Here is a 15,131-nt window from a genome sequence, read left to right on the forward strand (position 1 = left end):
ACTGACTTCTTGACTCAGGACTCCCTGCCACTTTGAGATATAATCACCCCCAAAACCTACTTGAAATAAAACCAGTTAGGGTACCTATCCCCCCATCTCCCTGCTGTTGGTTTTTGAGTTTCAGGGAATGTATTTTTCCTTTCTGTATTTGTATTTTGTGGGTTTACGATTATGACTGCTGTCTGAAAAACCAGACTTGGCTTATTGACAGTGTAGGTCTGATTCTGCATTAGGGAAATTTTCTATGCCTGTACGTGTTATGAAGTCCCCGAACCTGTGCAAGGGTTTCAGGCAGCAGGTCCTTGTGAGGGACAAGCCCGGCTGGCATTATAAAGGAAATGGTGAAGTGCATTTCAGGCAAAATAGATACAACACAGGGTGTACTTAAAAGGGAGGTGATCTATACAGTTCACTTCTTGTTCTGATTGACAATATTTGGAAGACTGTGGCCTGCAAACTCACCAAGCTAACATCGTATCAGGGAGAAGGGGGAAATGTCTGAACTGAATGCTCTTTAAGTAAATCTGATTTCTAACCCGACTGCAGCCCAGAAAGGACCAGATGGGGTCATCATTCCCAATAACTACTGTGACTTCTGCCTCGGAGGCTCCAATATGAACAAAAAAAGTGGCCGTCCTGAGGAACTTGTATCATGCTCAGACTGTGGGCGCTCTGGTAGGTGACTCCTTCTTGCATCTTTCTTGTACAAAAGCATTTGTGTGATTAATATTTCACTCCTTCTGAAGATTTTGAAGAAAGGCAGTGCATTTGGGAGGGGATAGAAGACGAAGTCTTACCTCTCGTCTGTGTTTGTGGGAAAGGATGACTGGGAAATTTTCTGTCATAAAACCCATTGTTGGATTCACATTTTTAAGCTAATGGGGTCTTACAAAATAATAAAGTTTGAATGTATGTATTGGCATCTGTGAACGTTGGTACATGTATTAGTTGTTCTTCAGATGGAAGGAGAAAATCCTATGACAATGTTAAAGAATGGTCTCTGTCTTCAAATGCTGCAATTACAACTATAAATTACTTACAAGATTTATGAAAGTTGCATGACAAGCATTTCCATTGATTACACATTTCATGCATTTCTTCATCCAAAAAAGAAAGAGGGAGGAAATTACAGGGTAGGGATGGGGGTAGCTGTCAAGAATTATCCTCTTACAAGATGACTATCATTAATTTTGTTTAAAGAGGGTTTTATTTCTCTGTTTTCTTCCCTTCTCTCTTTTTAAATGTAGGCAATTGTGTCTTTCCCATTCTGAGTTGTCTTTATTTCTGGACTGTTGTTTTCTTCCTTCCTTTTTTTTTTTTTTTTTTTTTCTCCTTAGTATTTTTTTCTTTTTTCGGGAAATTTTATTCCAGCTGAGCAGTTATTTATAGCTCGCGTGGGAGGTGGTGGCAGTGGTAGAGGGAATGGGAGACCTTTAACAACAGCATATTCCAGCTTTGGTCCAAGTTTCCAGTTGTGATGTTTCTGGACAGTGGTGATACCAGTAGTGATAAGACCATCATATGGAAATCTGAAAACCAAAGAGACTTTGGAATTCAGTATTGTTGCTGCTCCTTTTGTACCGTAGTCACTGAAAGATGTCAGTTGTGTAATGGCTGAAATGTGATGTGGAGTGTTCCGTGCCAAGAGAATGGCCTTTTTATGCTCCTGCTGAAATTCATAGTAAGCCTCTTACCCCATTCAGTGGGTGCAGGACTAGACTTTCACTGATAAATTGCCTTCTGCAGTTGTTGTGACCTCTGAAGACATTCTGAAGTGATACTGACTGGTCACCAGAGGACCGATCGCATCCCCATTGGTTTTCTCCAGGGGCATCCTTATGAATGCTGTGCAGTCAGGGGCATGGACCTTTTACTGTATATGTGTTTGCATCTTAATAACTGAAGGGGGAAGCTCACGGGGTCTGTGGTGCCATCTTGGAAGATCATTGCCCTTCCCTTTGATTGTTATAGTTCAATATAACTCATTTCAGCATTGTCCTGATACAGCACAGTGAGGTGGATCCATATTTTTTTGCTATTTAAACATTGTTATGGTGATTATATCAGAGTGTAACACAAATACATTAATTCCCTTGATTCTTTAGTGTGATAGAACAAGTAGATCGGCATGTAACCTAAATTGTGCAATATCAGTTCCATTAAATGCTATCCTTGTACAAATTCTGACCCACCCGGGTTGTTCATAGCGCTCTGCAATGCTGTGACTGATGTGTGATGAAAGCAATTAAGGTACAACCACACACTAATCTCTGAACTAAAACAATGAAACCTCTTTGGTGGCTGCCATCTTTCTCTTTCTTGATAATGGAGAACATTTTCATTACACTGAAAGAGAGGTCATGGAAATTACATTGTTCCGTTCACAAAGTCAGTAAAATCACATCTCTACAAGGTGGTTCATCTGCCAATTATTTTGCTATATCCATTTTCTTTTTGTGAACAGGATTTAATTCTTCGTGTCTCAAGCAATGCAGTGTACTTGTTATATGGCTGATTCCTGTAGCTGGAGCGGGGACCAAAGAGTTGGTTACTTAATACCATGCTACTGTTTCTGAATAATAAAGTAGCTGTTCCCTAAAATCTCACACTTTCATTTTGCTGGGGCACAAGAGACATGTTTTTCTCTACCTTTCTTGAAGACGGAATTTGAAGGCTATACTATTAATCACATAAAATGTTTGATTGAGGGAGAAAATAAACCTCAGTTTCACATATTTCGGTATTTTACTTGTCTTTTTAAGAGTCTTATTTTTGTTGTTGTTGTTGCTGCTATTGATGTCCTGTGTGGAGAATTTCCTGTTCCATTTTGAAAGTTGGATTGACTCACACCCATTTGAATTTTTCAGTGTTTCCCAAGACAGCTCACTTCTTATCTTAGTTGTTTTAGCTATTGAACTGTATATATTTGGTTTGGGGTTTTTTATTTTTGAAGGAGATGCCATGAAATTGGAACAAAAGCACTTGTTTAGGTTACTTTCACTTAGTCTTCAAAATGTATTTAATTTTGTCTACAGAGGAGGCTATTTAGGATCAGGTGAAGGACAGGGATAAAAAGGAGTCCTGAGGTTGATGAGCTATCTAGTGGGTTACATTTCTATAGCAGTCTATTTGTGACAGTTGATGCCAGTCTGAAGGGCAGTCATTGTGCTTAGAGCTAACGGTGTCTAATTACTTATATGGTCTAAAAATCTTTTAAAATTTATCTAAGTAAACACGAGGAAATATTTTAATGTCTTTTGAAGAGAGGAAAACATGATTAACCCTTTCGCTGCCATAGCTATGGGCACCTGTGTTGTTTGTAGATTTTTTTCTTTGAAAAAGAAACTGATCCGATTTTATTTTTCTTACTGCAGTTCTACTGAGCTATGTTGTTGAGGTGCGCGGGCACATACCAGCACACACCTATGAGCTCGATAGTCTGAATTGTTTAATAATAATGCTGATTAAAAAAATTATGATGATGATGCCTGTTGCTTAACCCATGTGCTGATATATTCATCATACATGTCAGCTCATTTGGGAAGAGAAGGCAGGAGGGACGAAGCAGCGCCAGCACGCACTACGGAGGACTTGTTCGGTTCCACGTCAGAAAGCGACACCTCGACCTTTCATGGCTTTGACGAGGACGATGCAGAAGAGCCTCTCTCGAGCCGAGGAGGTGGCTGTGGTGGCAGCTCTCCCTCTGCAGACAAAAAGGGTGGCTGCTAAAATAACTAAAAGACACACAAACTCTGAGCGATTTGCTGTCCTTTTTACTACTAGGATTATTATTACCGTTTTCTTTTTTAAAATTTAGGTCCTTGGGTTTTTGGTTTTTTTTGGTTGTTATTTTTGTTATTGTTTTTCCTGTGGGGTGTACACTGAAAGCACAAGTGTTTAAAGCTGTTGACAACTGCTTTGAAGAGACAGAAGGTTTTGGTTTTCCTGTTATTTTTTTCATTTTAATTTGTTTTTCTCCCACCTCCCCCTCTTCTCTTTCTCTCTGGAAACATAAAAGGTGGATTTAATATTTTTTTTAATAGTGAGCAGAGTTGATTTTCTTGTCTTTTAATATATATATCGGCAAACCACGAAAAATACAGATGGGTTGGAGAGCAGAGAGCAAACCTAAATAGTTTTTTTTAATTATTATTATTTATATATTCTATATATTATTAGAAAAGCTACTTTTTAAATAAAAATAGAAAAAAAACCACAAAAAACAAAAAATCAATGGATGTCTACTTGATAATAGAACTGTGTCTAGAGAACCACTGTGGGCGGACTCTATCACAGGACAAGGAAACCCTTGATGTGATGGCTTTTGCGTTTTGAGATTTTGCACTTACTGTAGCATGTGGAGTTTGGCTCTTCTTGTACACCTGCTACACTTGTCTTTAACAGCCTGAAAATACAAGCAGCACCATTGAAGACCATGACCTTGGGGAACACATTTCCACCCCTTCTTTGGACACCTTTACACTCAGTAGATTTCTTCCTCCCTGCACCCTTTCATGTCTTCCTCACTCCGTTCTACTTTCTTTTTTTTTTCTTTTCCTTCACCTTTCACTTCATGGACACCAATTTCCAAGCATAGGGATGGAATATGAATGGCAAGTCATAGACGTCAAAGACAAAACAGATGGAGGAGCAGAAACATGGAAGAAATTATATGAAAAAATACCTCACCTATACTTTTCTTTCCATTTTTAAATTTTAATTCACAGCATTTTTTCCTGTGTCGCTCAGTTTTTTCTCTCTGTAGTGTCTTGTGAGACACTTTGTTTGATTTTCAATAGCTTCTCTTGAAATAAACCAAAGCAATACTCATTAAAGTTCCAAGGGCAATGGAGAAGAGAGTGACTCCCTTCCCAGCGACTTTCCCAGAAAGGAGGAAACATGCAGCAGGATTTGAAAGGTATGTCCAAGCTGAAATGTCTTTCACTCAATTGTGAAATCTCTATGCCCTGGATTTTCAACAGACCCATGACTGAGCTTTGTTCTAGGAGTAAGTCCTGTGGATTAAATTGTGTTATGAGTATGCGCCACATTCACACCCCTGCTGAAGCTAATGGAAGTTCTGTGGGAGGAGGATCCAGCCTCATGTACAGTCAGAAGTGATTCTGAAGGAGTCAGTGTGTAGGATGCATTTTGCTGTCCTAATATAGGCAAATATCTCCCTGGAGTGGGGGCAAAGTTAGGTTCTAAGGATATATTTTTACTGATGTGTAGAATGCCAAACAGGGTGAAATCATGACCTCATTTAAATCAGAGGCAAAATAGACATTTATCTGGGCAGTGCCTAATGCTTAAACTGGAGGACTGTGGTTCTGATACCAGAATAAAAATCTCAGCCTCACAATGAAGACTTTGGATATACGTTCTTCTAATGCTTGAATGAAGCCTATCCAAATGGGTTCTGTTTGTCCTATTCCTTTTGCTGGGGTAGTACAGTACTGTCTGTGAGAGCTCTTTCAACCCCTTTATAAACCTTAAAAAAACAAAAACAAAACAAAACAGAAAGGTTTCAGCTTCTAATTTTTTATTGTTCACTTTAGACATGGAATTAGCAGTGGCCAGATTCTGCTTTTAGGTACATGGGTGTAAATCCAGAATACATGCTAATTGATGTCTAGATTGCATTAATAATCTGCCTTCAGAATGATGTTACAAAATGTTACAAAATGCATCTGTGTGTTTATACCGTAAGACAGTGCATGCCAGACCAATGCACACCTGCAAGGAGAAAGACTTGTTTAAGGTTTCCCCATATTGATAATCCTTTTCTGTTGCTATTCTGTTCCTGCTGGTGTATTATAATCAATCGTCAAATCAATGATATTTTGACCTAAGGCTGTCAATGAGAAGTGTACTTTAACAGATAAAAACATTCATTCCTTCCACAGCCAGTCCTTTTTTTTTTTTCTCTAAAATAATGCAAGATGAATTTACAGTATTTTGCCACTCTCTTGTATTTACTAAAAGCTCAAAGTTCAGATGGTTTCCGGGCATGAGGCACAGGCATACAGGCATCTGCTTTTTCAAAATCCCTGAAAGAGTTAGGACTCAGTTTGCATATCCGTATAATTTTATATATATGTGTGTGTATAGGTAAACATATATAAGAAATATATGCACACAGACACATACACACATGTAGGTAATGCAGGCATTAAAATAAAGAGCAACGGAAGTCAAGATGAGAGACACTTCCCAACCAAGAATGGGTGGAACTACTTGTTCCATACTGACCTTACTGTTAGCAAAGAGTAATAGCAGTAAAGTCCAGTGGATTTTGTCGAAATTTATGATCATGTAACTGAGAGCAGAATCTGGTCCAGAAGTAGAGTTGTTCCCAGATCTGAAAGAAATTCCACAAACCTGAAGTGTTATAGATTAAAAAAAATTAAGTTCAAATTGATTTCTTCTGCTACTCCTGCCCTTCAATCCCTGCACTTAATGTTGTGGCATTAGTACTATATTCTCTCCCTTCTTTTTCTTTTTTTTTTTTTTTCCTTTTTCTTGCTACTCTGTGATGTGCCCATGTGAACAACAGGGGAAACAGAAAGGGAGCAAGTAGGCAGAAAGGCGCCAAATCCACACTAAACAAACAACATGATTTCTTGCATCCACCTTGCATCTACTTCTATGCACATAACAGTCATGGCATGCAGATTAGAGGGCTAAGAAAGAGTTTAAATTCTACCCAGTGTTCCTGAAAATGCAGTCAGAATATGCTTTGACAGGGAAAGGCTCACAGGAGTAATGAAGACATGAATTATCAAGGACTTGAAGAGAGCTCAGTTTTAATTTGTCTACCTTTTACTGCCCGGGAGGTGTAGTCTGGACACGCTTGGAACCAGCCAGGTGCACCTGGCCGCTGGCGCGGGGATGGCAGCACACAGCTCAGCATTTACAAAGCGCTGTATTTACCCAGCATCTGGCATGCTGCTGCAGCCCATCCCGAGCTCCGTGCTGCTGTGCTGACTATAGTCCTTGCAGCACCCGAGCTAGCTAGCTGAAACCTCCCCAGGTACGTCTTTCTGAAGAACTCCACTCACTGCATCAACTGCAGAATAGGCGTAGTCTAAATACAGTGTTTTCCAAGTGGAGTCCTCACCATTGTCTTTTGTGAACAATGCCTAACACATTCTGGACTCTTTTGGAATACAAACAATAATCAGATGCCCATCATTCATTAAGTCTTGATTTAGTTTCACAAATGCAGTTACTATAACAATGCATACAGTCTTAATCCTTTCGCAACCTAACCACCCATCTTTGTGACAACCAGGGAGCGCAGTACCCTCAGAGAGATGCCACAACAGCTCACACAGTGCATAAAAATTGCCAGCTGACATTTATTACAGATAGCATAGAAAAATATCCATCACCGTTATTTATACCATTGATGTGTATATGGATGGTCACTGGTTCAATCCAGTCCTGAGAGAAGAAGGAAGGTAAAATAAATTCATTGTTATGGAGAGCAGAGTAGTCCTCAGATTCCTCAAGATGTCTTATTAGACTGAGATAATGAACATGAATTTAGTCCAGCAGGCTGAGTGGTGTGCTACTGACCATAGGAAGGCATCGATCATAGCGAGGAAATGAAGATGTAGAGATGGAAGCTAAAAGAGTACTTGTTTAAGCTAGGTTGTAAAGTAGTGTTAATGGTGAATATTGAATGGAGTGTTGGTACGGAAATGAAATATTCTCAGGGCAGGTACTGCTGGAATGAAGGCTGGGAACAGGGAAAGAAGGTTGGTAGATCATAAGTTAAAGATGAAAGCAAAGCAAAGGGGCTGCTGCATGAGACCCTCTTAGGTGGATAGGTGGACAAGGGGAAGATGACAGTGTTAAGGTGAGTGCCATGAGGAAAAAAAAAAAAAAAAAGAGGAGCCTGATGCTGTCTTAGCCAGGGCAGAAATGAGGGAACTGCAGAGTGTCAGTTGTATCTTCAAGGACACATAATCCCCAAACCAAACTAGAAAGGCATAAAGAATGTTTTCAGTGTGAATTCTGGGTTGTACCTAAAAAATACAGTCATCTTCAAAATCAGAAAGGAATATGATGCTCTGTATTCCCCAGTGATTTCAGCAGTTCAGTGAGACCTGCTGTTCTGAGCTCCGTAAGAAGATCTTTGAAGGTGCAGTCCTTCAACTAATCACAAGCCTGGCTCTTCCAGTCCTCCTCCAAAGACATCCTTCTTATTAGAGGAATGTTAGCATGACCAAAGATCCTCCTAAAACATGTGGTCCCACTAAAACCATGTGCCAAAATAAGGCAGTTCCACTGTGAAATGTGAATAAAGGGATGTTTCATTCCGGGCCCTAATTTCAGGCTTTTCTGTGTTTAATCCTGTGAGCTGTCTCCTCAGGCACCTTTCTACTGCTCCATACTAAGGGATCTTAGAAAAGACACATAATTTCCTGAGCTATCCTCTGCAAACTTTGTTTAACAGTTGGGAGCAGGAGAAATAAGGAAGTGACATGCTACTTGAGCAGTGGATTAGGGGGACGTAGGCTACGTAGAGTGTGCACCAATCCTTAGCATATTTCCTTTTGTGGCACTTAATTATCTGACATTTTAGCAGGGATAGACCTCAGCTCTTGCATGAAAACAGTATAAAATTTTAAGTGTGATAATATATATTGAGAAAATGTTAAGAAAATACTGGATTCTGGCATAAGAGTTAAAAGGAGACCGTGAGGCATGTGCAGAACAGGGATGGAACTGAAAACTGCCTTGCTTCACTTTGCATCTCTGCCCTCCATCTGGGCGCCCCTCAGTTTTGTGGGTTGTATATGTATTTCTTCTATATGTGATGGTTCTTGGAATAACATTGTACATATGTGGTAAGGTCATAAATGATGATCCTAGTCTGCTGAAACAAGGTCCAGAGAGAACTTTGCCACTGACTTCAGAAGGATTAGCACTGGGCTTTCTTAGCTATTGCTTGTATTGAATGAAACCTCACTGTTAATACGCTTGGTAGTATGGTGTAGACAGGCTCCGAGATGGCCATTTGTTTCAGCAGAATGTGTTATTAGAATCCCCTCCCCGCATTGTTTTGCCTTTAAGCTTTTACATTAGTCATTCATTTTGAGTTCCAGTTTGCCATTTTACAGACCTCAGCTTAGGCTCTTGATTGAAGACAGAGACTCGGTTTGCTGCCTGCTGATGCACGGAGCAAATGAGAACTGCACCCAGAGAGTCGCTGAGCCCGGACTGTGCCGGGGCACCACTGCGTTCTCTCCTGCCTGCTTTGCCTTCCTTTGGTTAATTCTTGCCATGGTCTTTTGAGATGGGCCCTGAACTTACAATTCAAATACCAGCAAACTATGGAGCTTTCAAAGTCTGGCTCCTCATGCAATTTGCCTCGTCCCCGTGGCAAGTCGTTTCACTGAATGAATTCCTCAAGTGAACATTGTATTGACCCCACTGGGAGTCATCTTATAAAAACTGCAAGATCTGCCCAGTTTGTGCTGCAACATATGTAGATGTTTCCAATAAACACCCATTTCTTATTCTCCGTGATTTTTTCTTATTTATGTAAAATTTGTAGCTATGAGTATATGTAAAGTATGAGGCACATGCATGTGTTCATGCTGGCATGGGGTTGTTTTGACAAACCCTCACAGTGCAGGAATGTAGCCAGGCTGAATTTTTGCTGACTGAGCCATTGCAATAAACCCTACCAAGCTTTGTTCTCTTTGCCAGATATCTACCAAGGTTGAAAAAAACCCAACCTGTATAAATACCATAGAATACTGAAATGGGGTTGGAACAATTTTCATGTCCCTGTCTGTATTTCCATGAGTGTTAAGTTGCCAATTTCAGAGAAGACAAGTTGCAATAACATTTAGAAAAAAAATCCAGCTGCTCCAATTTCAAATTCTGATGACACCAGTTCATATCTTTGAGTTATTCTTTTGGTCACTGGCAGCTCCTAACGTTTTGGACCTTTGTGTCATCCAGAACTGATATGAGAGGTGTGGGGAAGACATGGGGGGGAGGCACTTGCATTTTGTGGAAATAAAGAGATTACTCTATTGGCTGTCTAATACTGCTCAGGAGCTTAACAGTATGTAATTTAGTCAATTCATGGATTAAATACAATGCAAAATGCAGTCTTTCCCTTATTTCCAGAAGTTATCACATTGCTGACACCCTATGTGTACCATTCAGACTTCCAAAAATGTCTTTTGTGCAGTGCTGCGTACACTCGTGGCTCTGTACAAATAATTAAGAGTATAGCAAGGTAATCAGAGCAGGATTTCATAAGCAAAAGCCTTAACCTCTAGCGAAGAAACAGCTATCTAATTTGAATGATGAAGGTTATTTAATGATGTTCACAGTAGGAAAGATTGACAGCGTTCGGTGCCTTTCTTTTGGATATGCTCCTTCATATCCTATTTGTTTGCTTTGTATCCACTTATGGCTCCCATGGTCAGTTGAAACTGAGTCTGTCAAGCTATGTTTGCAAAGAACTAGAATGCAAGCAGTGTTGGAAGGTTGGTTTGTGCTGCTTCTGTTTTTTTTTGAACACTTGCTTTTGTTGTCTGTTTGAGTTTGTTTAGTTTTACTTTGTATTGCCTTTCCCTCTGCAGTCAGCCCTGCCCTCATGGACTCCAGCGTCCTTCAAGCAAGACATTTCAGAAGAAAGCCAAGAGAAGCCAGGATGCTGTGATTCTTCTCCTGTCCTTGCCCTGACCCTTCCGTACCCGTGTTTCATCTAGCACAGGAGCCTGGACTGTGGGAAGTCTGCTGCCAACTGTTGAGCGAAGTTCTGGGGATGCCCTAAGCTGGTGCAATACAAAGAAGTTTTTTAAAGTCTTGATTTCACTTTCTTTTAAGCGTGTGTATAAACCCAGGTCAAACTGGAATTGATCTACAGTAGAACTGACTGAAAAACAAACAAACTGAAAAAAGACTTAACTATTTTATTTATTTCGATATTTAAGAGAGAAAAGAAGTGCTGAAGTTGCACAGTATTTTTGTTTGAAATACATTTTACTTCAAATTTTAAATGCAATTTTGTGAAGACATGAAATTTTAAAAAGCACTTAATGTAAAATAAAGACTGAATATTTACTTTAAGGAAAAACTTTTTTAAATAATGAAAATAAAGATCAACTCTGCTCTCTCTCTTACTTTAAAGAAGCCATTCATACATGTGCTGGGTATCTTTGTTTTTTGCAAATTGGATGTGGTAAGTGAAGATTGTTCTGGTTTACTTTCTCCTTAATAATATTATCCTATTAGATGCTTAAAACTTACTTTGCTGTACTGTGTTAGGCACAAAGCTGAACAAAACCTGTTGAAATAGCAAAGACCAGGCTCAGTGGCTGGATTTTTTTGTTACCAGATTTTGTGTCCAATTCAAAGGACTGTCTTCTCCCAGTAGGGTTGATGTGTCTTTTCTGCACAGTAAAAGAGGTTTGCTCTTGAGCATCTCTGTGAAATATTTCTGCTGAAAAAGGGGTTTAAAAAGGAAAACAACTCTGTTAATTTTAGTAATATTTTTTGCTTTGGTAATTCCACAGCGGATTGTGAGTTGGTTGTAAGGGAAGTATCTAAATGTTCAAGTGCTCTTGGCACAGAGCTTTCTGCTGGAGTCAAGGATGATGCCATGTGTAGAAACCTTGTGTACTTCAGCCCTTTTTTAAGTGGTAGTGGACTTTGGAAAGCGTACAGGTGCACCCGCATGCCAGCAGTAAGCAACAGGGGTTACTCAGCGGGAGAAGTATGTAAGTTCCTACAGCTATAAGCCTAAATTGTCCTGCGAGGCAGAGGTGAGGGACGTTCCCATCCCCAGTTCTAGGTTGTTAGCTATCTTCTCAGTGAAATAAGGTGTTCTGCTTTGTACAAGCACTGGAGGATTTTGTTGGCTGACAAATCTGCTCACAGTGGATAGGACTGTTCGCTGTCATGTGTGATGCAGTCTTGTAAGGATGCAGGGTAGCCTTGTGTCCTCGGAGGAGGGTATAGGACTTGGCTCTGAGATTAGCTTCTCTTCTGTAACAGGGGTGCCGGATGTACCTATTGGTATAGACCCAGATAGAAAAGGTGGTTTTGTTAATACGGCCTGTGCTGGCTTTTGGAGTGAAAAAAGCTATGGAGTGAAAAAAGCTATGTCTACAAAAAGCGCATCCTGACTAGGTGAAGCTGCCAGAGAGCCTGAACCTTCATTGTGTTTCTTGCACACCTAAAACTCAAACTCACCTCATTGAGAGGTTTCTGTGTGTCAATAGCAGCAGATTTTGTCTTCTTCTCCCTTCCCCTTCTCCTGCTCCTTCCCAGATTAACATATAGGGCCAAAAATAATCATGTAAGATGTCTGGTAGGCCCGAGTCCTGCTCCCACTAAGTTAAATGACAAAATTTATGTTCTAATCAGGCTCTTTAGCAGGATTGTTTTGTTTTGTTCATTTTGTTGGTTTCTAAACTTGCAGTGGTGAACTGCCTCTAGAGAAAAAAATAAATTAAATTTTATTTCATTAAAATATAACAAGACGCACAACTGTAATGAAGATTTACAAACTGTAGGGTCTGTGTTCAGTTTGTGTAATATTCCTTCCAAATAAAAGTTCTGCTTCCAACATCCCTACTGTATATTCCTCTGTAAATATTAGTTTATCAAACCAATTCCACAAGGTCTTTTTTAGTGCAAATAATCTTCCTTTAAAACGACATTGTTGAGTAACATACTTGTACATATACTTTTCTAAGCTCTCCATTGTTTATAATACTCTCTTTGAAGCTCAAAATAAAACTTCCTCCTCTATTGATTTTGTTTCCCATTTCCATTTTGTAAATTATGACACTTGTCCCTGGATTTTGTTTTGTATTTCTTAATGAAGCATGACGTTAACCAAGAATTCTCTTCCTTTTTCTTTTTTACTTTCTCTTCTCCATTCATTGGACAACAGAAACTGGTCCTGTTGCTTGCTATAGTGGAGGTAGGCAGGAAATAAAACACCGCTTTTGTGTAGGACTCATTCTAAGAGTGTTTCCTATCATTTATGATAATAGAGGATCTTCCTAAATGCGTTTTAATAACCTTCTCCATGAGATTAATAGAGTTGCATTAAGTCAATTTAGATTCAAAGGTGGAGTCTGAATTATATAAAAGCTTTCTGTATAGATTTTAGTGACACTGCTTTAAGGAGTCCTGACCCTACCTATGCCATTTCTAATCCAGTCAGTGGAGTAACTGGAAACTGTGGTTCCCTGTGCTGCATTGCACAGCGCAGGCATGAACCCTCCTTTCCCTTTACACACATTAGATTAATATTATGGTTGTATGGGATGGAAAGAGGAAATACTGTTTCAGATTAGATGCCATGCTTTTAGGAAACTGCGTGTCCTCTTCCCTGATAGGCCTGCTGTCATTTTTATGAAGCTCTGTTGCCTTTCCTCTGACTTCCTATCAGTTTCTCTGCTACCAGTAAAGGCTATAGATGGCCCTTTTTACTTTGGCAGCTGCTTGCAAAAATAGCAGCTGAGGTGTAGCTTTTAAGAGATCTTCTGGTGTGGGTACAGATCCTTTAGAGTAGTGAACTGCCCCCCCCCTCCCCCCCGCCATCAGGTTAAATGGCAAATAAGTCCTAAAGAACACATCAGAATGAATCCAGTCAGGCGATACAGGAACTGCACAGAATTGTACAGATGAGCTCCCACATGCCTCATTTTTAACAGTCGTGTGTGACAGAGTGTGTGTCTTTGCAGCAGAGAATTAACTATTGGTCTTCTTTTATAGCCTTTCCCTATAAAGTGTTATTTTTCACATGTGTAATTTTAATTTCCATCAGTGTTTTGTTTCTTCACTCTATCTTCTGGTGAATATGACCTGAAAACTTCACTGCTTGCCTTCAGACCTTATATTTACCTGTGCAAGGCCTTCGGCCAATTCATTGGAGGAAGGAGGAAACCAAAAGGCAGTTTCAGCTACCTTTGCTGTCCTCAGTCACTGTGGCTCTTGGGAGCCTGTTCGGGATCTGATAGAGCAGCTCATGGACTCCTTCCTGGGTTGTCCTCAGCTGTTCTGTGGCTAAAAAGGTCTTTCCTTATTTTTCACCTGTTGGGTTCTGGGGACCAGAGGCAGCTGAAAAGGTGGGGTAAGGTGCTAACCGTATTTCTGAGCTGTGCTGAGAAGGTAGCTATGATGTTTTCCTTAGAGCGCATACTGGGTGATAGGATTGGTGGTTTTAAAGCCCCTTCTAAACAACTTCCAATTTCCTTTCTGTGATTTTCTCTCAGATATCCTTACAATAATCTGAGTTGCAGGCCTACAAACCAGCTTTTGTATAGGGATTTCATGGGGGGCGACTAATCTTCTCCTGTCCCAAAGCAGAGAGGAGGGAGAGTATGTGATGACAGGTCCCGAGCCCCTGGCTATTGCTGCTTTTGTTGTTCTTCAACTAGTTCCTCTTGAGCTTTCTGCTGTGCTGCACAGGACAGAGAGACCCAGACGGAGGTTGGTCTGAGGGCAAAGCTGAATGCTGACAAATCAAAGAAAGGAAAGTTGAAGAAAAGGAAGGAAGGAAACTGCTTGTGGCATCAGGGCACTTTTCTTGTTCAATAGGTCATCTCCCATTCTGACTCAGTTGTCATTTTCATTGTCTCCAGTGTGATGGATGCAGAGAGCAGAGCTAGACATTTCTGCTAAGGTAACCAGGAGTGAAAGTGTACATTGAAATTGGCTGTTATGGATGTCTGTCAACACTCTGTTTAGATGAATGGGATCCTTCCCACCACAGCAGAACTATTGTTACAGGCTGTCAGAGTCCAGAGAACAACTCTGCATAAGTCTTATTACTTTGAACATTCTTGTGCCTTTTTTGGTTGGTTGAGTTTTTTTGTTGTTTTTTTTTTTTTTTTTTTTTTTTTTTTGTTTGTTTTGTTTTGTTTTTTTTTTTAATGAAGCCACAGGTCTGGAAATAGAAATGTTCTAAAGGAAAGTTTTAATTTTGCAGAAATTATCTGAATAGAAGAAAATACCACTGCTCTCTAAGCCCCAGAGCAGATTTACGTTGGCATGCTGGCTAGGAAGGTATCTTATTTTCCTGTCTGGAGAAGGGTTCTTGCTGGTGAGAGTCAGATGTGGCAGGAAGAGGGAGTAAAAAT

At 40.0% G+C, this 15,131-nt stretch overlaps 1 protein-coding gene across 16 annotated transcripts in view; it reads left to right on the forward strand.

Annotated features, from left to right (window-relative positions):
• DPF3 (double PHD fingers 3) overlaps window positions 1-15,131 on the forward strand; it is a 202,302-nt gene that overhangs the window by 157,342 nt on the left and 29,829 nt on the right. For 11 of the 16 annotated variants that reach the window (XR_004405963.2, XR_006165130.1, XM_032984738.2 and 8 more), the window contains one exon: window positions 547-675. Coding sequence is in view for 11 of the 16 variants with exons in the window: in XM_032984738.2 (XP_032840629.1) it covers window positions 547-675 (129 nt within the window). In the remaining 5 variants the exon portion in view is untranslated. Of the gene's footprint in view, window positions 1-546; window positions 676-2,464; window positions 3,493-3,532; window positions 4,919-10,613; window positions 10,987-15,131 lie in introns of those variants that run through there. The other 5 variants (XR_004405964.2, XR_004405966.2, XR_004405967.2 and 2 more) reach the window with 3 other exon arrangements.

Source organism: Tyto alba, unplaced genomic scaffold (assembly GCF_018691265.1).
Source record: "Tyto alba isolate M040663 unplaced genomic scaffold, T.alba_DEE_v4.0 Super-Scaffold_18, whole genome shotgun sequence".
Classification (NCBI taxonomy): Eukaryota; Metazoa; Chordata; class Aves; order Strigiformes; family Tytonidae; genus Tyto; species Tyto alba.